The sequence below is a fragment of the Myotis daubentonii genome, chromosome 5, assembly GCF_963259705.1.
Source record: "Myotis daubentonii chromosome 5, mMyoDau2.1, whole genome shotgun sequence".
Lineage (NCBI taxonomy): Eukaryota > Metazoa > Chordata > Mammalia > Chiroptera > Vespertilionidae > Myotis > Myotis daubentonii.
In genome coordinates, this window is record NC_081844.1 from 50,526,453 (window position 1) to 50,553,502 (window position 27,050).

The 27,050-nt window shown below is 39.0% G+C and overlaps 1 protein-coding gene across 1 annotated transcript in view; it reads right to left on the reverse strand.

Annotated features, from left to right (window-relative positions):
- MARCHF1 (membrane associated ring-CH-type finger 1) overlaps window positions 1-27,050 on the reverse strand; it is a 369,429-nt gene that overhangs the window by 114,130 nt on the left and 228,249 nt on the right. The window contains 1 exon segment of the mRNA XM_059697760.1: window positions 15,580-15,630. Within this exon segment, the coding sequence (XP_059553743.1) occupies window positions 15,580-15,630 (51 nt within the window).

Genomic DNA, 27,050 nt, shown 5'->3' on the forward strand with positions numbered 1-27,050 from the left:
TATGAACATTAATTATATTAACAACACAGCTGCCAACATTCTCCTCACTGCAGGATGTACGGAAGGAGCTCAAAAATAGGGGGGGTGATCAAGGAAACAAATATTAGGCGATTGCAGGTAACCAAATAAATGTAGGTGAGAGAAGCAAAAGAACATGATTCAATTGCAATGTAGAAAAAAAGGGGACCAATTCAAGGCCATAAAAGTGTGAAAATATAATTAATATTTAATATTCTAAGAAATAACAGAAAAGGAGAAAGGCAGTGAGAGGAGCTATTGGTGTAATGCTATGGAAAACATGTCAACATATCATCTTTTGTTTAAGTGAGTTAAAGATGACCGAACACCCTGACTTCTTAAACCTTTAATGACTTAAACAATGCTCCCCCCCTTTTTTAACTTACAGAATTTGAACTAGGATATGTCCTAGTCCTTGACTGATGAATCTTTATAGTTGCTAGAACTAAATGTAATCTATTGTTATGAGTGAGAAAATCTGCAAAATTAAATTATTTTCTAAAATAAAATCATAAGTAAAAAATTCAAGGGTGCAAGCATCAAGCTACTGTGCTAGATTATATAAATTTAAAGAAATTTTGTATAGTTCATTGATCCTAAAAATATTCAAAGAAAATAAATACTAATTTGATTTCAGATTAACTTTTCCTGCATTGCATTTTTTTAGTTGAAGAAGGCCAGCGGGAGAAAATTATGATGGCGTAGGCAGTGGTTCTCAACCTTCTGGCCCTTTAAATACAGTTCCTCATGTTGTGACCCAACCATAAAATTATTTTCGTTGCTACTTCATAACTGTAATGTTGCTACTGTTGTGAATCGTAATGTAAATATCTGATATGCAGGATGGTCTTAGGCGACCCCTGTGAAAGGGTTGTTCTACCGCCAAAGGGGTCGCAACCCACACGTTGAGAACCGCTGGCTTAGAGTATCAATGGGCAACATTCATCCCTCTTGCATGTACCATGTCCTACCCCCACCTCATCCCCAACATCCCAGAAAACTATTGATTTATGACTGGTTAGACTTTGTATATTCCTATTTCTCCAGAGATTGATTATATTGAAATATATGAGTATCTGCAAAAATTATAAATAAATTTAATGTAATCAGTCTCATTTACAAAAATCCCTTCTTTGGAAAAGGAACTACAACTGCAAGGTTGCTTTCTGTTTCTGCTCAGTGTAATAATACAGATGATCAGCAGCAAGAGATTTTTCACCCTGGTACCATACAACTACATGTTATCCATTTCCTTTTAGAATTCTAATGGGAACTAAAATACTGGCCCACTTTAGCTTTATGATCTGGTCTGGAAAAACAACCTCCAACATTATTATATTACCACAGTCACAACAATTAGAGCTGAGTTATTAATTCCCTGGGGCTGACCCATTCATGATCACTAGTTTTTGCTCTTCATTATTTCATATTAAGCAAGGCTAAATAAATGGCAGGTATCAAGATTTAAGAACTCACATATTGAAATTTTAAATATTATCATATATTGTCCAAGTTGGGATCATTTTTCTAGTTGTATTAAAAACATCTAGGCACCCTTCATTTATTTCTTTTCACATACCTTCTATATAGCAGTGTCTATCTGATAAAACTTTCTGTGATGACAGAAATATTCTGTAGCTACATTTTCCAATATAGTAACCACCAAGCACTTGCAGCCATTGAGCACTTGAAATGTGGGTAAGCAACTAAAGGACTTATTTTAAAATTTTATATAATTGCAATTAATTTAAATTTAGATAGCCACACAGCTAATGGCTACCATATTAAACAGTACTGTTGTAGAGAAAATAACCAGCTACTCCTAATGAAAATTCACCTGTATAGAATATTTTTCTATATATGTCCTAAAACAAATTTTTTCATCTTCACCTGAAGGACCCATGCTCTTGCAGAAAGACTTCCAGAATCATCAGTAAAATAGGTGAAAACTGTTCACATCATTAGACAGGTTTAAAAGACACAAGATCCTAAATTCATTTCACAAATCTACTAATATATATTATAGGAAATAAAGGGAACTTAAAAATATTGCAAGTCCAATTGCAGAATTTAAGTTAAAATGAACTGGTTCATTTGATATAGGAAATCTATTTGATATATGCCAAATGAGCCACTGCCAGTCTTGCTTAATCTCTTGGCACTCTTTTCCCCTGCTCTCTCCCACTGAGTAGTTGGCATGACCTATTTTCTGAGTTCTTTAGGAGCCTGTACTTGGCTGGACATTGGGTCAGAAGATCTCAGCTGTCTACACTCCTGGTGACAGCCAGAGTTCTTCGGCTAAGGAGACACAGGCACAGATGCCAACAGTAATCCCATGCTCCATGTGTCTGATTCATGAGTCAATCTACAGCTTTGTTTCTGAATTTCACCTCCACAAAAAGTCTTTCTTAACAACTAATTGTTTTCAACTAAAATTATTTTGATTCTGGACTTTCCACAAAGAGAGTCATCCTCTTTTGAAGGGATGTTCAGAGGCAATAGAATGCAATCTGGTTAAACACTGAAAGAAGACTATATCCATCTACTAAGTGCTGGATGAGATAAAATGTTATTGATCCCAGCTTCTTAGCAGATGTTCAGAGATTTAATCACTGGCAATACTTAAAAGTGGAATTTAAAAACAGCCCTTGGAAATCATGAAACCAAAATTTCATGCTTTAGAGGTGAATCCCTTTCCCCACCAAACCATCCAAGTGTTGGTCATGTTAAAGTACATTTTAAAAAGTACCTCCAACTCTTCCTCTTCTCTGAAGGCTGAGCAAATTAAACATGGTACTAATATTGAAGGAAATCATAATTAAATAAAGATTATATCATTTAAGGACCATATTACAGGACAAAGGAGAGAATATATTTCAAAGCCTGCTGTAGCTATTGCTTGCCAGAATACGTGTGAGGCCTCAGACATAATTTAATTGGTAAACAAAAGCTGGCTACCACTACAGTATCTGAATCATGGTCCATGCAGGGTGTTCTCCTTTATCACCTTTGGACCAAAGGCTTTGATTGTGGCCACAGAGGCCACCTCAACCAGTGGTCAGATCAACAGCTTTCCAAGTCTGCCTCCAGCACTAGTAATCCTAGATCCTCAAAATGCTTTAGCGGAAAGCATTTAGCAAAAATGCTCTAGCTGACCTGTAGCTATACCCAAAGCTTCCCAAACGTATGGCTTTTCTTAGTTCTTGGGATCCAGGAGAGTTACGGAGGCCTGTCCTAGATAGAAATGTGAAAACAAACAAACAAAAATCCCCAAGCCCGAAACACTTTTCAGCTAAAGATAACAATCCAACGACTGTGCAATAATCCTAGAATATACATTTCATGATGGCAGTGATTTTAGTAGCTCTGACAGCTTTGAATCTCTAGCACCTAAAATAATTTTTGCATACAATAAGTAGGTACTCTATTTGATGTATGAGGGAAAAATTGTAGATGCTGTTGTATTTTGTTTTACAAAAATAGGGAAGATTGATCCAGTTATAGCCAAACAAAGCTCATCATCATCATTCAAAAGATTTACTCTTTATTTGTATTTCTCCAAAACTACTATGTGATGTAATTCTCTTTGTAAATTTTTCATTTGATGAAAAACAAGTATTCTTCCTTCCAAAAGACATGAATACACACACACACACACACACACACATATATTCAAAAGAATGTGCAACTATTTCAGGGTCCCCTCCCCCATGGATCTTCTAAGCACTCTAGACAATTTCAAAATATGCATCTTCTAAAAACATATTGTATGCTCCAGAGCAGTGCTTCTCAAATTATCAGTGATGAAGGACCAGTTCTCTTTCTCTTTCTTTCATTCCAATCCTTTATGGACTAATTTTCTGAAAATATATAATTTAAAAATAGCTTGTGATTAGATTTTGTAAGAATGTAAAATTGCTATAAAATTTTCTAAACTGCTTAGGCCAGATTCCCTAGATGTAGAGCCTGAAACAAGAAGCTCATAGACACAGACAATAATGGTGATTACCAGAGAAAAAGAGAGGTGGAAGGGTAGAAGTGGGGAAAGGGGAGATAAATGTTGATGGAAGGAGGTTTAATTTTGGGTGGTGAACACATAATACAATGTACAGATGATGTGTTTTAGAATTGTACACTTGAAACCTATATCATTTTATTAAGGAATGCCACCCAATAAATTTAACCAAATAATTTTTAAAAAGAGGAAGAAAAAAATTGTCCAACTGATTTGCTAGGGCCCAGCTTTTATAAGTGGAAAGAGCAAAGAAGTTATAGAGACAGAGCTATACTAGTACATCTACTCAGAACGTTGTCTTATTTGGACATTAGCTTCAGCTGATCCTATAGGGAAGCTCTGGCACAAAAATGACACGAAGTATTAATCCCAGTTTGAGGCAAGGGATCAGTGCCCCCATTCTGTCAAGTACCATTGACCTTCTGGGAGTAAGGGAGTGTATAGCCTCCTGGATGAGAGAGTTCCTGTGTGGCCAAAGGCAGGTCTTTGGAGAGTGAGCAGCTGTGAGCTATGTATTATCAACCAACACCCTCAGCAGCTGGGTGCTGGGGCACTGGCCTGCAGCAGGGATCTGGGAGGGGAAACAACAGTATCCACTCTAGATGACTCCTTGGACCACCTAGGTCCACTTGTGACTCACATCAGGTTCACTCCACCTCAACAGAGCTTCTCCAGGAATCTGAGTGGTTATGATTTTTGGAAAAACAAGAGGAGGATAAGTGGAATGAAATACAGCTCCCGTTGCTGCATTTGGCCTGGAGGTCATACCTGTTGTTCATCATCTCCCTCACTGCACAGTCCTTCTACTGATCCAGGTGACTTGCCTGAAGGAACTGAGTCCCTGGTTACCAAGCTCTTGTCAGGCCATTGTTGCTATACTCGCCCATGTACAGCCACAGCAGTGCAAGGGAAAGAGATGCCCTAGTGGGTCACTTGCGGAGCAAATCTAGTTCTCCAAGTTGCCATAAGGTATCAGAACTCTCTGGTGGGGATGAGGGTTAATTGTTCCTGCTAGAACGGGAACAGATTTCTTCACTGGGCTACTAGCCAAGCGAGCTCTAAGTTGAGTGGGACTCTATGTCCTCAGGTGAAAGGGTCCCCTCTGTGAACCAGGACTTGTAAACCCATGGAGCCTAACATAATGCATGTGGGAAGCACAAATTCCCCACTGGGAGTAGGGTGAGCCAGGCGACTCCTATTTCTATCCCTTATCTCCTAGACCCAACCAACTATTCTACCCATAAGAGGCAAAGCACCACTTAGTGGCTGTTGGTTTAAAAACACTGCATTTTGTAGGACTGTTGTCTCATTCTCCCAGGATGTCTTTTCTAAGCTGATATCTCTGATTGATACATCTTCGAAAGGGCATGTAATTGCTGTATTTGATGGCAGCATCTGGCTGATGGGCACCTGCTAAGAGGCATGGATCCCATGCCATACATCCATTGCCAAACCTTTTGCTATAAATGAGTCCCTGGGTCTGAGGTGACGTTAGGCAGAACCCTATATTAGTAGATTGAACCATCAGTTCTCAGCGGTCACATGAAGCACAGGGCCAGGACTAAGGTGAGGGGGTCAGGCAATCACCTCAGGAACATTATGTGAGGGGGGGAGGGCACCAAAAACTCAGAAATCAAGATAAAAATATTTTAAAGCAGTATTTTTGTAGAAACCAAATGCAAAAAATCCCATGATAAAACAAACATAAAAAATGTAAAATAAATAGAACATCAGTAATACAGATTTTTCCTCTGGCCTCTGGCTGCAACTGGGATCCTGTTTTCCTTTAAAATTTTGACATTTTATTTATCATGGAATTTTTGCACGACATTTGTATTGCATGACAAACTATTGCACATTTACCTTATTGCTGAGTTTTTGGTGCCTAGTGCTTCACTTACTTCACTCCAGTCCTGGCCTACATGAGAGGCAAACCCAAACTGGAAGGTATCGGATGCAATCAAGTTGCCATTAAGTGGCTGGTTGGCCTTCTTGATAAATGGTCCCAAGTGGGAGAAGGGTAATGGCAGCTCAACAAAAGCCTTGCTTCTGACAAGCCAAGCAGTGGAGGCAGCTAGGTCACCCTTCATGAGGAGGAGACGACAGTACCGCTGCCTATGCATGGCCTCCTTCTCTGCCACCATGGCCACTCCATCTATGGGACAGCGGCTGGCTGAAATCCACTGGATAAGTGACCCTTTCCATCTGATTACTTGGTGTTTCTTCTGCCATAGATGCTCTTTAGTGGGTGTTAAAGTGTAATATACAAAAAAATCCTCATTTGTTATGCATCTAGTGTGAAAGGAAGTGACCCTTTCCATCTGATTACTTGGTGTTTCTTCTGCAATAGATGCTCTTTAGTGGGTGTTAAAGTGTAATATACAAAAAAATCCTCATTTGTTATACATCCAGTGTGAAAGGCCACCACTTGACTTATGACAATTCTCTGGAGAAGGAGGCAGCTGATGAATTATCTGAAAACATTAAGAGAAGCTGAGAGTAGGTGACTGGTACTGGGCATCTGGGAGAGGCAAATATATATATATATATATATATATATATATATATATATATATATATATATATGTATTACAAAGTGTCCCCTTGGGAGTTCGACCGACTGGGAGTTCAATCGATTGCTATGATGTGCGCTGACCACCAGGAGGTGGCACAGAACAAAGGAAGGCTCCAGCTGACAGCTGGCAGCTGGCAGCTGGGGAAGGGAGGCCCCGGCTGGCAGCCAGCAGCCGCTAGTGACCCCGCCCATGCACAATTTTGTGCACTGGGCCTCTATCCTATTATAAACACTTACACTTTCTATCTTGTGTGTATTGGTAACAACAAGTTCATAGACTGGTCTGATCCAAGGAACACTATTCTACACACCCACAGATTCCTTTTAAGAACATATGTTCTAAAGCTAACAAAACAAAACAGACTCTATTCATCCAATACATGTTTACTGAGTGTATACTACTTATCAGTCACTTTTCTATGTGCTGAGAAAGCAGTATTGAACGAAGAAATAAAGGTCTTGCTCTCATAGAACTTAAACAAGTAATACATAACTTGCAGATCATAATAAAATACTTAAAGAAAAATACAGCAAAAAAAAGAGATAGGTCTTCACTGATAAGGTGGTATCTAAGAAGGAATGGGGGGAAAATCAAGGAAACCAATCTGGCAGATATCTGGGGAATGAGCCCTGTGGGTAGCAGGAGCCTGGAGGGCAAATTGCCTGAGGCACATGCGTGTATTTAAGAAACAGCAAGAAGTCAGTGTGTTGAGAACTGAGTGCCAATAATCAGAATGCCTTGTGAGGATGAGTGTGCTCCAAGGACAGGAGAAACAGTCTACAAACATTCTGGAACTGATCAAGTCAGTAAAGTTTTCAGGGGTTCCATGTGTTGCTTATCAAGACATTCCCTTCAGAGCTTAGGACAAACTCTGCATTTCATTTTACTATTAAGAAAGACCCAGAGTGGTTGGTGTGACTCTGGGTTTTAGAGGCAGCCAAAACCAAACTTTGGAATAATACTTAGACCTTTTCTCAGATCACTCGTTTTGAATGGGACCTGGAAAGAGAGAAGTTTCTGCAGCAATTTCAGCTGCAGTACATGCAGCCTTGATGCAAGAGCCATAATAAGTGGCAAATACCATGAGTTACCACGGTAAATAAGAATGCAAGTCCCAAAAAGAGCATTGCAGTGAAAATCCTAGTGTTCAAGGTCATAATATTTCAGCAGAGTTCTCTTCAGAGTTTGGAAAGCAGTTCTGGCCATGCTACTTGGCTCCAGAAAGACTGAAGGCCTGACCGTGGACATCAGTTGGCCATACACTGGACCTTCTCTCATGAACTCGATAACATCAGTTTTATTGGTTGGTAGGCAGAGCAGCAATTGACTAAACGATTATACTTGCCCATTATGAGAAGGTGAGGTTACTGCTCCATAATGAGGACGCAGAAAATATTTGAAAACTTGGGGGATCTATCTATTGCAGCATTTCCTTGTTTATTCAATGGTTGATTACAACCACACTCTGTTAAGAGCCAGGTGATCAGAATTGAAAGTCAGACACACTTCACCAGCAAGCCATCTAGTGTAACAGAACTCATAATCAAGCATGAGGGATATACACTGAGTGGCCAGGTTATTATGACCACCCCATCAGTACTTCGTTGGGCCACCTTTTGCCTTCAATACTGCAGCGATTTTTCTTGGCATTGACTCCATGAGATGTTGAAAGGTGATGCAAGGAATCTGACACTATGCCTGATGAGTAGCACTGTCCAGTTCTGTGAGATTTGATGGTTGTGGAACCAGCTGCCTGATGGCTCTTTTAACTTCATCCCACAAATGCTCAATTGGATTGAGATTTGGTGATTGCAGGGGCCACCTAAGCAAGGTAAAGTTTCCCTCATGTTCTTGAGACCACTCCTGCACAATACGAACACCATGGCATGGTGCATTGTCTTGTTGGAAGAAGCCATCTCCATTGGGATATGCCATCAACATAATAGGATAAACTTGATCAGCAACGATACTTAGGTATGTTGTGATATTCAGACGTTTATAATGATCTGGCCCTCTGGCAACTTCAGCGCGAAATTACAGCTAATTTTTCTACAAATGTTAGGTGGTCATAATAATCTGGCCACTCAGTGTATAAAATGGGTGGCAGAAGGAGATGACGAACCACCTATAGCTTTGGCAGCTATAATAGCAAGAACTCATTCTATTAACTCATGTCTTTCAAGGTTTTTCTCAGAAATTGTGACCAGTCCTCATCTGTAAGTGTCCATGACAGGATGTAATGAGTTCATATGGATCTGAGTGGTGCAATGAGTGGGTGACAGTGGATGCTGCTGATGTCCCACCAAGACCCAGCCTGGCCCTTTTCAGCATTTCCATAGGTGGCTCCCTCAGCTTCTGAGCACTTTTGTTTCTAAAGCCCTGCAACTATGATTCTCTTGGGAAAACTTCCCTTGGCTTCTTAGATAGCTTTACCTGCATGTGAAGAGAGTCAGAATACTGGAAATTGTCCTCTCTTTATGTGATCCTGAGGCAGTGAATGACTGGTACAGGAGGACGCACGTCCTGTTTCCATGCCTCAAAGTGGGGAAAACTTCAAGTACATGTTAGACTGTAGAGTCTCCTTGCAGGATTCCTTTTCTTCCCTGCCCTGTGTCTCTCACCGGAAATACTCCCATAGTAAATCACTGCAAAAATTTTCTCATCTCAGGATCTGACCTAAGACAGATACCCGTTACACATTTATGTGAAAATTTTGAGTAGGATATTTGAGTCTGAAATTCCTGGCAGAAATATGGGCTGGAGATATCTATTTGAGGGCCTGTGATACTATATAAAATCATGAGGCTAGATGAGATCACTCAGGGACTGAGTGTATATAAAGAAAAAAACACACCTCAGGATATAAGAAGTCCCAGGCTTTCTTAATCTTCCCCCAACAACTTTACTAAATCAACTGAATTTATACTCTTTTTCAGCTTTGGTCTCAGGACTTAGGCTCTACGAAAGTTCTCAAATTAGTCCACCTTATTTTTAGTTGTTTCCTAGCTCTCCAGCCCATTTTATTTCATCAACCTATCAAATTTACCCTCTAAAGGCATGTAGTCTGAGGGCATGGCTGATTTATAGGTCCCTTGTATAAGCAAACCAAGATGGATCTCTCAATAAATCAGTACATTAAACACCTGTTCAGGGATGCAAATGCTTGGCTCAGGTTAAGTCGAAAGAATTCCCAGTACATTTCACATTTGGGGAACGCTTTCACCTTGATCTTGTTGGAAAGTATTTGGAATCTTAAAGGCAAGTCTGGCAAAATGTGAAGAAATGAAAATTTACAGAAGTAAAATCAAAGTATGTATTTGATCCAAGAAAGCCATCTACTTAAAATGCTATGGTTCATATAATGCCTTCTCCATAGTACAACCTTACAAAAACGTTGGTTGAATAAATTGTATTCACTATACCCTGTGTACCCTAGTTTATTACCCAATAAACTAGGGTACAAAGATGAGAAGAGAAAGCTTTAGAAATAATATTTTATACACTATGCATTATCTTTACCTTAACTTTATACGAAGTATTTCTAGATCAACTGAATAATTTAATTGAACCTCTGTCAAGTAAATGCAGCCTGGGAATACAATAGAAAATGATAAAAACTAGATGAAATATCATTTTGTTAAGATAGTGGCTTTTTGAATTTCTTTTCATAAGTAGATTAAATTTTGTGAGCTGCTTCCTACATAGAAGAAAAAGCATAAAGTGCTTTATTGAAAAGAAAATTCTGGATGTTGATTTGAATAGAAAGTACAAGGCTTTCTTTCCTTTTTGACAGTTTGCTTTTGAAAGGTTTTTCTTGTGAAATACATAATATAGTGTTGCTAGTTGAATGTAATGATCCCTCAACCAAGAAGAAATAAAAGAAAGTCCAAATTTGGCTAATTTTGCATCTTGAGGAACCTATTTGTGAGTTATATATGTGTGTTAAAAAGCAACAAGAACTAATATCAAAAGCAGCTTTTCAAAAAGAAAAAAAGTACTAGTAAGTGATGGACAAATGAATGCTGCCATGTTCACACTGAAGTTATTTTGACAATTGCACATTCATTGTTTTGTTTTAACTCTATTTAGCTTCTCTGTAGCTTTGAGTCAACTTTAACTTATCCAAGGCACACAAATCTTATCAGAATAAGAAAACGAAAAACAAAACAAGATCCACAGTCTGCTTTATATGTCCTAAAGAAACCTAGAAATATAAACTAATACAAAATTAAAAGTTGGCATGACTATGAAACTCAAGTATAATTGTAGTTGAATAATGTATGGTAAAACGTTTCAGGGGAAAGGCTAAGGAGAAAATTTTCAATGTTCACTAACAATTCAACTTCGTTATTTATCCCATGCTTGGATATTTCATATTCACAACAGCACGATCATGTTTACACAGACCTGAATAGCAAAAACAATGTTCAGCTTCATATATGTTTACTAAAAAAAGTCTCAAGGCTCTTGATGGTTCTTATCTATCTCTATGTTTCCAAACCAGAGAACACTTGTATAACTAGATTAAAGAGAATGCATCCTTTTATCAAAGTTCCATGTCGAAAGCCCCTACAAGGTACCTTTCTCCTTGTAGCCCATACTTTCTAGCTTACATGCCTTGTACTTATATCCCTTTAAATGTACTTTCCCAGATCAAGTCACATCCATTCTTTTTTTTTTTTTTAAATATATTTTTAACAAATTTCAGAGAGGGAGGAAGAGATAGAAACATCAATGATGAGTTGCATGCCCTGGTGCATGCCTCACACCGGGGATCAAGTCCACAACTCAGGCATGTGCCCTGACCTGGAATTGAACCGTGACCTCCTGATTCATAGGTTGATGCTCAACCACTGAGCCATGCAGGCTGAGCAAGTCGCATCCAATCTTCAAGTCCCTGTTTATAAACCACTCTTTCAAGACACTTTCTCTGTTGTTATCCTGTCTTCACCAAATGGAAGTGATCATTCTCTGAACTCCCCTAGCCTTCTGTCTCTACTATTTTGACTAATACCCCAGGGGTTCCCATGACCCTGCCCAGGTTCAGTGATTTTCTAGGACAGCTCATAGGATTGACCTTATAGTCATACACTGAGCTATGACTTATAACTATGAAAGGGTACAAAGGAAAATCCGCAAAGGGAAAAAGCATATGGGGTGAAGTCCAGAGGAAACCAAGAGAAATTTCCAACCTTCCAAAAGTTTACCCCCAGTGGAGTTGTACAGGATGCACTTAATTCCTGCAGCAATGAATTGTGACAATGTGAACTGTGATATCTACCAGGTAAACTCACTGGAGGCTCAATGACTAAAGTTTTTATTGGGGTTTGGTCATGTAGGTACCTACAAATTCTAGACTCTTCTAGGAAAGCAGGTATTTAGGACAAATCACATAGTTTGCATTGTTTAGGCACAGTGAACCATTTTTTCAATTAAGATGGTTCTCTATTTCTGAACGCCAAGTTCTCAGATGCCAGCTAAGGACCAACCTGCAGGAGGTCTTCTTCTAAAATTAAGAGTCTTAGGCTGCTCTGTCATATTTTCTGCATAGGAAGTCATACAGTTAAGATATATATATATATACATATATATATATATATATATATATATATATATATATATATATATAGTTATATTTTAATTCCTTTACTGTAAGATCACTGAGGACTTGGAAGATTTTTTTCTTACTCCATCAATTCCATCAGTATGGAATAAGATTCCTGCCGGATGGGAGACATTCCACAAGTACTGGTGATTAGAAGGTCTGCTGATTCAAGAAGGAACAGCAAAAAATAGGTAGGGAAAAAAACTCAACAGGGCGGAGGGCATTTCTGCTATCCCATTCTGAATGGAGTCCCCTATATTAACTATGATTTTCCCATATCAAAGAATAGGGGATGGAACAAACTTGATAAAAGATAAGGGATACCATTATGAATAATATTGCTACTGACCTCAGATAATTTACTATATATATGTTTATATATAATATTTTTATATATGTACTTTTTAAGAAAGCAGGACTATGCAATTTTGTTCAATAAAATTCTGTCAGATCACTGACATTTTAATCCTATCAAGTCTCAATTATTCTTATTCCACTCAGAACACAATACATATATTATAACACGTGTCTCAAATTTATTTGCTTACAAAAAGACTCACTGAGCACTTACTGTTACTGAGATATAAATATTATGAGCCCCATAATAAGAATAGCTAATACACAGGGCCAGTGTTCTAAGCATCACTTCAAGAGGTAGATACTGCTATATATTGGTCTTTTACAGACAAAGTTACTAAGGAAGTTCACCCTCCTGAGCAGTTACTCTGGAAAATATGCTCTTAATTACTCTGTTATAATGATTATCACATCCTTGAAAGACTCACAGTCTTTTGTTTCACATAAAAATATATTTTTACATAAAATATTATTTTGACAAAATTAGAGAAAAAATATTCTTGTTCCATTTTAATGTTTTCCTCTCCCCCACTTTAAAATAAAAGGGCTACAATATTGCTAGATTTTCTCATTTCAGACTTGGTAAGTTATATGGTTTTATTGAACAATTTATCATTTAGTGATTCATAAAAAAGTAGCGACAATGTATTTAGCATTTGTGACTATTCTGAACACAAATAAAAGGGAAGTTATATTGGTTTAAAGAAAAAATAGATATGCACACTGAAATCTTTTTATCCCTACAGGTGTGAGATAGTTGATTTTTGCTATTGTACAATTAGAGTGACTGTTTAAGAAGAGAGCTTTTCATTTCTCTCTGAATAGCATGCACTTTTATCATTAATTGCCTCGCACGCAATGACACAATTAATACACAGCAGAGCCTGGAAGAACTCACAGAAAGGAAACTGTACTCCTGACATTTTTATTTTTTTACTTCTTACAGAACAAATTAAAAGTCTAAAATGTTATAAACCAGCTGCACTATGTCAAACTCAAACTGCAGTTTGGAAATGCAGATATAATTTCACCCCTGGATAAGGAAACAATAATTGGTGTGAGGAAGGAGTTGTCAGGACTGTTTTCATGTTGCTAGGTCAACATTAACATTCAAGTTCAGAAGATAGAAATGTTCTGTAGCTGTGGGCTAGGCTCTTCACAGCATGACTAAGATAATAGACATTTCAAAGATATTGTTTTAATTTACAACCACTTAAAAACTCATTCAGGTGACTGATACCATTCTCAAGTCATACTGGAGGCAACTGTGCCTTAGGAAGGCTAAGTGATGGTCTCAGGGTTACATAAGTAAAAAGTCCAAGTAAGCAGCAACTTGCACTCAGATCCTCTCTCTCCAGAGTTAGTACTCTTAACCCCTAAGCCACATGGCCTCTCAAATATCTATGAAGGTACCTAGATTTGAGTATAACAGACATGTTCAGTACCATGTAGTGAGCTCCAATTCTCCATGTGTCTCTTACATCTCTTACAAGAAGAACCATTGATTGCTTTTGTTCTGAGATATCTTTTTAAGGATGTTTGTATAGTGGCTAGCATTGCAGCATCCTATATAATAAAAGGGTAATATGCAAATCAACTGAATGGAGGAACGACTGGTTGCTATGATGCGCACTGACCACCCAGGGGCAGACGCTCAATGCAGGAGCTTCCCCCTGGTGGTCAGTTCGCTCCAACAGGAGGAACGCCACTCAGCCAGAAGCTGGGCTGATGGCTGGCGAGCACAGTGGTCTGCCTCCAAGGCAGCATTAAGGACGTCCAACTGACTTAGGCCCACTCCCTGCCTGAGGGCTCCGGACTGCTAAAGGGCACAGGAACTTCCCCCTGCCCCAGTGCACAAATGTCATGCACTGGGCCTCTAGTAGAGATATAATCTCCCTATCGAGCAATGGACAGGCATGCTTACTGCCTATTAAAAATATTAGGGATTCCTACACTCAGGATTCTGCCCCCCCTCCTCCACAATCAACTCAGTATGCTTGCAGGTGTCACTTCACCATCTTGGCATTGTCTCAGAAGAACTGATCTTGGGAAACCAGCTCAAGAAAATAGCTGATAGTCTGGCTACTGCTATTTTTCAATGGGTAATAAAGTCCTTTGTTGCCAAAAACAACCCAAAATTTAAAAAATGTCCTTAAATTGGAAGTAGGTTTAGGTTCCATGGTGCCTAAAGTTTATTACTATTTTGGGGTCCCTCTTGAAGGCAAAACATAAAAATTACATATACAAAATTAAGTTCAAGGCTGCTAGCAAGTGAGGGGTCCTGTAATAAAAGTTTTATTCATGGTAAATCCATCTCTGTCTGAACTTTATTTTTGGAAGTCATAAATTTCCAATTTGACAAATGGCTCCAAATGACTTTTCACTTCCCAAAGCAGCAAACCTACACATCGCATAGTGCCTCATTTTAGAAAATAGCTCTTAATTTTTGTTTCAGGGGCAAAATAAAAATCTATAGTATCTCTCCCATGCCAAAATGTTTTCAACACTCTTGTGTCTTGGTCGGATTTATAGATAAATCTAGGGGGTATATATTTTTTTTCATCTGTTGACTCTAAAGTAAATATGATCAAAATAATGTCTTAAATTAATTTATAAAACCTGCCCTGGTGACAAGAATAGTTAAGTTCTAGCATCATTGAACCCAAACTCCTGAAATGTTGAATTCATGGAAATCGTACCATGAATGTTGATATAGTTTCAACGTGGGTATGTGGCAGCTCTATGATGCTTGAAACATGAGGGAAAAGACATACTTTGTATGACACTCTGAAAGTAGCAAATGATCTTTTGCATACAGCACTGAAGAGGAAAAAAAATAGCTTACCTCATTTTGTTGTGTAAAATCATGCCTTTTAACACAGTAAAAGCTTGAAATAGTTAAAACCATTCACAAGTCATATTCGTGTATTGTTCACTGATAACAATTATAGGTAAAACATTATAAATATGGACGTCAATAAACAAGTAAGAAAATAAAGTTCACCTACTTTTGAGATATTACTCGATCGACTTGCAGATCGTCCTGGGGATTTTTCATTCTGAAAAATAAAATTAGAGTCATTGATTAAACATACGGCAATAGTCTTCACCACGGAGAAAAGGAAAAGCATAGCAAAGGCATATGTGTAAACGCTCTTGGTGTTGGTCTGATAGATGTACAAACTGCTTATACAGGATGGCTTATTTCTTACTAAATAGTGTGTCTCTAGCATGTATCAGTGTCCCTTTTCAAAATGTTTCCATTGACACCAGGGTATAGATCAGTCAAGAAGTATTTATTTCCAGAAAATGCTTATTTCTCTAGAAAAAACGTATGCAGTTCCTTTGAAATAAAATTAGACAGTAGAAATACAGCCCATTACTTTCCCTTTTGCTTTTGCTACCAGGAAATTCTGAGTAAATTCTGGGTCTCAGTGTTGGTAAATATTGCATACATCTGACCCCTCCTTCTAACATGTACTTTATTGGTTTTCCTGTTATTTTCCCTTTGAAATAAAATAATCTAAAATATACTTTTCACATAAAAATATTTAATTGTTTAAATTAAAAATACTTTAAAAATTATTTTAAAATTTAAAATGCAAAATTAAGTTAAAAATTACCTCAATGTTTGCCTTTTAAAGATTTTCTAATTTCATAGACAAGCAGCATAAAAAAAGGTTTTGAATAAATAACTTTAAAAAAAGTCATACAATTTTAAAGGAGGAAGGAACCTTAAAGAGTGTCAACCCTTCCTTGGAAACCCAGAAACATTCTGTTCCTGCCAGTCATGGAGTCGGTGCCAGTGAGGCCTTCTGACCGGTCCATTCTGGTGCTTTCCACTCCACCAATTACCTGCTGGTGGATAAGTGACTGGCACTTAACACGTAGCAAGAGATCACAGTGCTCTTCTTCCGCCCAGAAAATATGGGAAGAACTTGTTCTGGAAATCAGAAGTTGTGAAAGATCTGAATTAACCTTGTCACTGAAATACTTTAGGATTCTCTTAAATAGAAATTTTCTGAGCATCTGGACTCAGCACAAAAGTGGACTTGAGCAGACACCTTGACAGAGGTCATTTTTGAGAACGTAGTTGTTATAACAACCTTCGGATCAGAAATCGCCCCATGATGATGGCTTGAGACAGTTTCAGAAACATGCTGATGACAGGATATGGCAAACGTGTCATTGTGGAAACACAGTAGCTGCATTCACTGCAGACTGTCACAGCATCAGGCACAGGTTTGCAGATAGATATTCCAGCTGAACAGTACTTTTTCCTTTACATGCAACATCCATCTCCTGCAACCACTCATGTCACTGTGGAGCATGTTATTACAGAGCGAGATGAGTCCCAACGATACGATTAGTTACACCTCATAACAGCCCCGTGATCCAGGGGGAGATTAATGTATCTACTACCCACAGACATTTTTCCTTGATTAGCTTCCCCTGGTGATGGAGAGAGGTACTTTTCAACTGACATCTCAACTCCTCTTCTAGAGACTAGAAAACAAAAGCAATCCATCTTTCCTTCTCGGTGAAATTCAGGATTTTGACACAATGGGACAGAGGTAAACCGGCCACACAATATTAATAGGCTTGGGGAACAGTTTCGTTGTCCAGTGTTTTGTTATGTTTTCTATATGAAAATGGTATTTGAGGACGTGATTGAGGAACTAGAATTGAAAGGTGCTTCAGCAGGAAACAAGAAGTGCTGTAGGAAATGTAATTTGGCATCAGATGACCTAATTTTTCAACCAAATAGGACTTTGTGGTGCTGTTTTCAGATAGAACAAGGAGGGTAAGGCTCCCTCCACAACTGAATGAGTTCAGCACAGGATTATAATTAGGAGATAATTCCATACTCTTCCCCAGCATTCCCCAATCTAATGGGGAGAAAGCACCTGATTGATTATTTAGTTCTTCAAGGGATCTTTAATGTGAAATCCGTTGGTTCCATTTTCTCCTAAAACTAGGTGAGGCATTGAAAGAAATGACTGAGCTCACGCAAAGGTTAAATTTGTTGCCATGGCTTCATTCCCTATTGTCTCTATTCCAGTTACCATATAGGAACAGAGGTGCACTGTTTGCCATGTTGGCAGTGACAAGAGTAAGCAAGCGACTGACTTGCAATTAGACCTGTGGGAGTGTACTAGCTCTAGCAGGAATGTATTGTTTGACATTTCAGGAGTTAAATTTCCCTCACTATGAAGCAGAGACTGTTGTAAGAATCAAGCAAGTTATAACTGAAACCATTTTATAGATTGCAAGGTTATAATATTTCCATTATTGTTTACAGGCAGAGAAAACACCAAAAGAGTGCCCTCAAATTTCATGACAGCCCGGCCAGTGTGGCCTGTGGTTGAGTGTTGACCTATGAACCAGGAGGTCACGGTTCAAATCCGATCAGGGCACATGCCCAGGTTGCAGGCCCAATCCTCAGTATGGGGCATGCAAAAGGCAATTGATCAATGATTTTCTCTCATCATTGATGTTTCTATCTTTCTCCCTTCCTCTCTGAAATCAATAAAAATTATTTATTTTTAAAAATTTTATGATGATCATCACAGATTACGAGACTCATAATTTTCATATAAACATTTGAGTTCCTCAGTTCTGTAATTCTGCCTCTATTGTGGATTAGATTTTGATATATAAAATTTAAGAACAGAAAATCAAAATTTTCTCTACCCAAGGGAGTTAAAGAGGTTTGGTCTGCCTTGCCTTTGAAGCAAAGAGCCAGGAGCACTTTATCTCTTGGAAAACTTCCAAAGCTATCTGTCCAATTTTCTATTTATTAATTGTGTGGTTTGTGCCATTACTATTGCAATGACATATTCTTCTTTGTAGATTAGTCAAATACAGTTGTCATACCTCATTATGATCAGTTTAAATACTTTACCTTAGATGAAACAGAAGCTGTCTCAGATTCTGACATCACTTACTGGGACCCAAATTATAGTGACCTTGTAGGTCAATAAAAGTTGGAGCCAAAAAGTTCTAACAAGTCTGCATGGAAAGTCTGAGGCTAGCAGATCATTTATAATATGCAGATGGAGAGACTTGGTTTTATAATTGCTTTTTAATATGTGTAAGAGGTTTCAGAATTTGGTTTGATATGATTGTATCTGAGAGTGTCAGTTTTTTGTGATTATTATTGATAATAAATAATATTTTAAAATTTCATCTCAATTAAGCGTGGTTGGATTTTTATTAACAGCAAGAAATACAATGATTACCAAATAAAAAATCATTACTAAATTGTTTTAATATATTATAAATGTCATGATCTAAGGAAAGTGGCATAGTCCCTTTAAAGGAAATGGTCTGTGTTAGAGAAGACACAATATGACTGGCTTTGTTTCTACATAGGAATACTCTATATTTTATAGCATTGATCAGAAGAGGGCAGTAAGGAAGCTTGTAGCAGGTTTTATATGTAAACTGAAGGAAAAACTAACTATTCTGGAGTGAAGAAACTGGAATAAGACAGTCTCACACAGACCACTGTTATGATGCTATTCTGCAGTATATTCCACTCTTCCCCCCTGCCTCCCCGCAGGCTAAAAGTCAAGAGTATTGGAAGGAAAAAAAAGAGTGAGATAATTTGGAGGGTGACTTGAAGAATTCTAAATAGAAAACAGACTATTTTTGCTAGGGTAACTAAAGCTTATAATAGAAGAAAGTCTCTGAAAACAATGAAACATAAACAAAAAATAAACAAGAACATAGCAAAAAATGACTAATGCAATAAAAACTTAACTAATAGATATATAAAAATCCCATGTCCATTAACTGAAACATACTCTTTTTAATGTTTATGAAACATTTAAGAATTATTTGACCTCAAATAATACCTTAAAATATTTAAGTAGGAATTTTATAAGGCACTTCTCTTGATATTGAGCAAATAAAATTAGAAATACAAATTTAAATGTGACTAATCTTTTGTTGTTGTTCTTAATCCTCACCTGAGGATATTTTTTCCATTGATTTTCAGAGAGAGAGAGGAGAGATTGGTTGCCTTCCACAGGTACCCCAACCAGGGCCAGGGATCAAACCTGCAACCTAGGTACCTGCCCTTGACATGGAATCAAACCCACAACTCTCTGGTGAGCAAGCCTACGCTCTAACCACTGAGCAATGCCGGCCAAGGTAAAATGTGACTAATGAATCTTTGTCATCTGAAAATTAATTACCAAATCTTTAGATAATGCTTCTTCTAACAAAATGAAGACTCTCTGGGAAATCATAGCCAGACACTCTAGAAAACAGCACACTAACACCTTTGGAACACCACAAAAGCTGTATCCAGGTAAGCATTTATTTTATTTATTTAAAATATATTTTTATTGACTTCAGAGAGGAAGGGAAGGAGAGAGAGAGATAGAAATATAAATGATGAGAGGGAATCATTGATTGGCTGCCTCCTGCACACCCCCTACTGGGGATCGAGCCCGCAACTCAGGCATATGCCCTTGACTGGAATTGAACCCAGGACACTTTAGTCCGCAGGCCAAAGCTCTATCCACTGAGCCAAACTGGCCAGGGCCAGATAAGCATTTACAAATGTAAATGGCTTTGTTATTAAAGAACACAGTTCAAAATAAAATAATATAGTGAAAGTTATAAAATATAAAAGCTAAATAGGAAGGATAAAGAAATACTTTTTTTATAGCAGGTCTTTCTAATATAATTACAAAATAGATGAACTTCTTATAACGTTTATTAAGGAAAAGAGAGAGCAACATTATATAAGAAATGAGAAAGGATACAGAACTGAAGACACAGAAGGGATCAGAAAAACAGATTATAAAAGCTACATGTAGTGCTATTGCAACAAATTTGAAAACCTGGAGGAAATGAGTCATAGTCTGGCAAAATCAAAGTTACCAGAATTTATTCAACATAAAGGGGAAAACTTGATAGACAATAAAGAAGAGATTGGAAAACTCAATGAAAGTCTGTATGCCCTAAAAAGATAAGGGCATGATGATTTCATAACTGAGCTGCATCTTACTTCTAAAGAATAGTTCCAATTTTATTTATACTATTCTTGACCATAGAAACATACATTTTCCTAATTCATATTTTTAATCTTGCATAAATGAAACTTCCAATGTATTAATAAAGTACACAACAAGAAATAAAAATTAAAATAAAATTATGCTTTAGTCTTATTTGAGATAACAGATACAAAAAAAATCTTTAAAAATATTTGCTTTTATCTAAATAGTAGCTTATATATCTTTGCTACACCAGAAGTTTATTCAAAATGTGCACTGGGAATAGAATAAGTCTGACTTATTCCAGTCATTTTCTTATCAGGAATTCTGTCAACATAATTCTTTAGATACATTGAAAGGGCAAACTATAATCTTATAATTAAATGCCAAAAAGATATTTGACAAACCTCAGCAGTCTTGTTAGAATGTAAGCTCTAAGTGAAATAAGAATTGAAGGAAACTTCTTAAAGTGATAAAGACAATATTCTAAAACCATTACAAATATTCTAAATGGTAAAATACTAGGTTATGTTAATTAAAGAAATTCTATTAGGAATGCTTGTTCTTGCTATTATTACTCAACCTGTTTTAGAGTTTCTAGCAAATAGGATAATAAGAAAAAGAATTATTTTGTAGAAAAAATATTTAAAAAGAAGCAATAAAACAATCTTCTTTCATTGATAATATGTTGTTATGGAAATTCCAAGAGTCTCTAATTAAAAAAGAAAACTACCACAATTAAGGACTAGATACAGGATAATTATATTATGACAGAGTCTATCAAGTTTTCTAAAATCCCTTCTCCCTTCTCCTGTACTGACAAAATAGTAACTGGGTAGACATCTTTCTAGTTACATTATATTTCCAGTGACAGGTTGCCTATGACTCAATTCCCTCCAGTGAGATGTGAACAGAGCCAGCAATCATCAGTTTCCTGCCTGCCCCATAAATCTAAAATTTCTTCCACACTTTTTGTATTACTCTGTGCTAAGATGGTGAGTATCAGAGCAAGCCAGGAAGCCACTTAATAGGTTAGTAGAGCTGAATTCTCTTGAGTCCTTGAATGACCACATTGTGAAGAGCCCTCTGACAATTTGGAACATACTCTCTAAACTGTCATGAGAGAGAGAGATAAACTTGTATTTCTTTCAAGCCATCACATTTTTTGGATTTATTATAACAGTTTAGTCTATCCTAATGGAAATACTGCAAAATCAATTGCTTTCTCTCTTCTAGCAATAAATATCCAGAAATGTAATAATAAAAACAAACAAAAAACATTTAGGAACACATTTCACAAGGAAATCATAAAGTCTTATTAAAATATAAACTATAAAATCTTACTGAGAAGTATAAATCATGATCTGAACAAATGAAAGCACCACTCTTTGATGGGAAGATATAAATCCTCTACAAATTGACATATAAGTAGAAGGTAGTTCCAATGAAGTCTCCAATGAGGCTTATTTCTTCCTTTCTGAAGTAGAAAGGAGACAGAAGGATCTTAAAGAACATACATAGAAAAAGAAATGCCTTAGAATATTCCAGAAAACAATGATAAAAAGGACATCCTCTTATGCGAAGCATTGCCCATCTTAAAAGTCACTGTGATTAAGTCAATATAGTATTGGCATAAGAATTAACCAAAAGGTCAGTGAAATCCATAGTAAGAAAATGAAAATCCAGAAATAGATATAAAAAATTCATACTTAACAAAACTATTATTTCCAGTCAATATTGAAAGGATAGTTAATATAGTAAATGCTTCTGGACAACTGGCTATCCACATGTAAGAAAAAGTCAACCCTTATCACATAGTGTGTACAATCATAGACTCCAGATTGAATAGTCTGAAATGTGAAAAATAAAACATAAAAATTATTTTAAGTAGTCTATATATAACTAACACAGGAACCAGAAGCTATAAGTAATCATTAATTATATTCTTTTTAAAAAATACAAAAATTAAAGTGAATAAACAACAATAGAGTTAGAAAAAGTACAACAGAAGACTGATAAAGTTCAATTTCTATAATATAAATAGAGGTTTTTGCCCTGGCCGGTTTGGCTCAGTGGATGGAGCGTCGGCCTAGGGACTGAGAGTCCTGGGTTTGATCCTGGAGGGGCACGTGCCCAGGTTGTGGGATTGATCCCCAACAGGGGGCATGCCGGAGGCAGCCGATCAATGATTCTCTTTCATCACTGATGTTTCTATCTTTCTCTCCCTCTCCCTTTCTCTCTGAAATCAATAAAGATATATTTTTTAAAAAAAGAGGAGGAAGGAGATAAGGAAAAAAGCCCTTGAAAAGCAGAAGGGCATAAGAACCTGTTGGATGCCTGTTTATGTAAACTAGAGGCCCAGTGCATGAAATTCATGCATGTGTGTGTGTGTGTGTGTGGGGCGGGGGGTGTCCCGCGGCCTGGACTGCACCCTCTCGCAGTCTGGGACCCCTCAGCGGACATCCATCTTGCAATCTGGGATCCCTCGCTCCTTACTGCCTGCCTGCTCTCTCCTTACCACTTGACTTGCTGCTCCTTTGCAGCAGGCTCCTTACTGCTTGGCTTGCTGCTTCTTAGGGCTGCCATAGAGGTGGGAGAGGTTCCCACTGCTGCTGCTGCACTTGCCAGCCCTAGCCCGGCTTCTGGCTGAGTGGCTGTTACCCCTGTGGGAGTGCACTGACCACCAGGGGGCAGCTCCTGCATTGAGTGTCTGCTCCTGGTGGTTAGTGCGCATCATAGTGACTGGTTGTTCCAGTCGTTCCACCATAAAGGTTGCTTAGGCTTTTATTATATAGACTAGAAGGCCTGTGCACAAAAATTTGTGCACTGGCAGGGAAGGGGGCTCCCTCAGCCCAACCTGTGCCCTCTCACGGATCATGCTGCCGCTAGCCCTGCCCGCCCAGGACGCCCAAGACATGGCAGGCCCGGATCCTGTGCTGGGGTGAGCGGCTGCTCAGATTCTGCTGCTGCTCACCCTGCCCGCCCTGGCCACCCACCCAAGACATGGCAGACCCAGATCCCGCGCTGGGGTGGACAGCAGCTCGGATCACGCTGCCGCCTGCCCCGCCCACCCCGTCCACCTATCCCAAGACACGGCAGGCCCGGATCCAGTGCCAGATCTTCTGCGGGAGGGCCAGTTGGGGGTGTGAGTGCTGGCAGACCGCTGCAGTCGCCCCACCAGCCCCGATCTGCCGCGGGGGGGCCAGTTGGGGGCTTGGCCGGTGGTGGATCGCTGCGGTCACACCCGCCAGCTCTGGGTCGGGTTGCACATGGGTCGCCCGCCACCCGGGTCACAGATAGCAGGCCCGATGGTGGCGGGGCAGGCAGGACGGCGCTGTCCCATCCTGCCTGCAGTATGCAAATTAGCCGCCATCTTTGTTGGCGGTTAACCACCATCTTAGTTGGCAGTTAATTTGCTATCGCCCTGATTAGCCAATGGGAAGGGTAGGGAAGTTATGGTTAATTACCATGTCTGTCTATTATTAGATAGGATTATATATGGATATGATATTATAATGCTAAAAATTATAGTGCAAATATAAAGTTACATGTTTACCTATTGGCAAGTGGTAATATCCATCCACCATATATTATGAAGGTAAAAAGGAGTTAAAGAACAATGTGTAGAGGGCAATTTCATTTTTTAAAAACAAGTATATAGAACTTCTATATATGTTTATATATTTACATATATATTTCTGATGAGCAAAAATATGCTCATCTAATATTGGTTATTAACACACTGATCTATTCACAACCACTACTTTCAGTCCCTCATTATGTTGGGATTGAAGGGAGCAGATAGGCCCTTGGGGATATTCTAGCCTTTTAAAAAAACCTTTATGTGGTATACTTTTACTTGTTTTTTTTATAGTCTGATTTTGGTAAAATGTCAAATTAAAAATGTAAAGAAATAATAATGGCAATGTTAGTCTTACTCATCAAAGAATATATATTATATTAAAGGAAAGTGTGTGTGTGTGTGTGTGATCAAAAGAGCTGCAAAACATTTGATGTTTATATTTCCTAGACAGTATAGTACCTGGAACATAAAGGAACTGAATGAATTCAGTCAAGTAGGATTGGTGAAAAAACTGTGGGGCTTGTGGTTACGACACTTAGATCAGAATTGGAGCTATATGACTATGGACCATAAGAAAATCATTTATCTTCTTTGGCCCTGGATTGTTGAATTCGCAAAATGGGTCTAAAGGCCTTACAGAAGAGCATAGAAACAAAGACAACAAACTTTGAGAAGGTATATTTCCAATAGTAAAGCACTGTGTAAATATAAACTAGGACTATTGGGATTATTAAACTCATATTTGCTAGAGTTAAAGAAAAATTAGTGAGGACACTTACTTGTAACTGTCACATTTATCATTAAATTTTGTGCTATATATAATTATCTGAAAACACTGAATTCTCTTAAAAACAAATATATCATGCCCAAATATCCAATTTAATGAAAAACCTTGCTATTCTTGCTAATTAAAATGAATAAAAGCTTAATTGTACTTAGCCCAAAAAACTGTGTTGGCTAGGAAACAAAGAATATAAAAATCATGCTATGGAAATCTCCCTTCCATCTGTAAAAAAGCTGTAGAAAAACATGCCCTTGATGTATACATTTCTAAAGAAAGACTGTCTATTGATGAATGACACGTCACTCTGACAAAGTTAGTAATTACAATCGCTAGCATGAGGACAAAAGGAAATTTTTGCGTGTGTGTTTTTTAAAATATATATATATAATAGAGGCCCGGTGCACAAAAATTTGTGCACTCGGGGGGAAGGGGGGGTCCCTCAGCCCGGCCTGTGCCCTCTTGCAGTCTGGGACCCCTTGGGAGATAACGACCTGCTGGCTTAGGCCTGCTCCTGGGTGGCAGAGGGCAGGCCCAATCCCTAGGTGCAGCCCCTGGTCGGGCTCAGAGCAGGGCTGATTGGGGAGTTGGGGCGCCGCCTGCTGTCATGCACAGAGCAGGGTGGATCAGGAGGTTGCGATGCCACCCTCAGTCACGCTCAGGGTAGGGCCGATCAGGTGGTTGGGGCGCCGCACCCTGTCACACACAGAGCCACAGGGCCAACAGGGGGTTGGGGAGCTCCCCCCTATCAGGCACAGAGCAGGGCTGATCAGGGGGTTGGGGCGCCTTCCCCTGTCACAAACAGAGCAGGGCGGATAGGGAGGTTGTGGCCCCACCCCCTGTCACACATAGAGCCGCAGGGCAATCAGGGGGTTTGGGCACTGCCCCCTGTCACGCTGATCACAGTGCCGCGAGGCCTCGTGGCTCTGCTGATCCTGGTGCTGGGAGGCATATTACCCTTTTACTATATAGGATAAAGGCCTGGTGCATGGGTGGGGCCAGCTGGTTTGCCCTGAAGGGTGTCCTGGATCAGGGTGGGGGTCCCCACTGGGGTGCCTGGCCAGCCTGGATGAGGGGATGATGGCTGTTTGCAGCTGGTCACACACCCTTCAGGGTGGGGGTCCCCACTGGGGTGCCTGGCCAGTCTGGGTGAGGGGGTGAGGGCTGTTTTCAGTCTGACAGGTGACTGAAGCTCCCAACTGCTCCTTTTTTTCTTTTTTTGTAAATTCTGGGCCAGCTTCAGCTCTGAGGCTTGGCTACAGCTCTAAAGCCTCCGCTGCTGAAAGCAGGTATCTGGTTTGTTTGGGTTCTATAATGGAAACACTGTTTCAACTCCAGCTCTGAGATCCTGGCTGGCTGAAAGCAGTTTTCTGGGGTTTTGTTTAGCTTCTGTATTTGTAATAATGTATCAAACTGCAAGCTCAGATTCCGGCAGCATCAGGCGGGGAACGTAGGAGTCCTCTGTCACTGAAGCAAGCAAGCCTCATGTTCGCTTCAAGCTGCCTGGCTGCCGGCCGCCAACTTGGCTAGCAGTTAATTTGCATATTGCCCTGATTAGCCAATGGGAAGGGTAGTGGAAGTACAGCTAATTACCATGTTTCTCTTTTATTAGATAGGATGTATTTTAAACTCCCTAAATTTTTTAAAAATAATTTTTCCTTTATTGAATAAGATATTACAAATGTGTCCTTATCCCCCCAATGTCCCCACATCCCCCCAATCCTGCCCTTACCCTCACCCCCTGTTGTCCACATCCATCATTTATGCTTATATGCATGCATACAAGTCCTTTGGTTGATCTTTCCCCCTCGCCCCCACCCTCATAAATCTTTATTGTTCAGATTATTACAGTTGTTTCTCTTTTCCCCCCCATAGCTCCCCTCCACCCGGTTCCCACCCCACCCTCTGCCCTTACCGCCCCCCACTGTCCTCATCCATAGGTGTATGATTTTTTTAAAAAAATATATTTTTATTGATTTTTTACAGAGAGGAAGGGAGAGAGATAGAGAGTCAGAAACATCGATGAGAGAGAAACATCGATCAGCCGCCTCCTGCACATCCCCTACTGGGGATGTGCCCGCAACCCAGGTACATGCCCCCGACCGG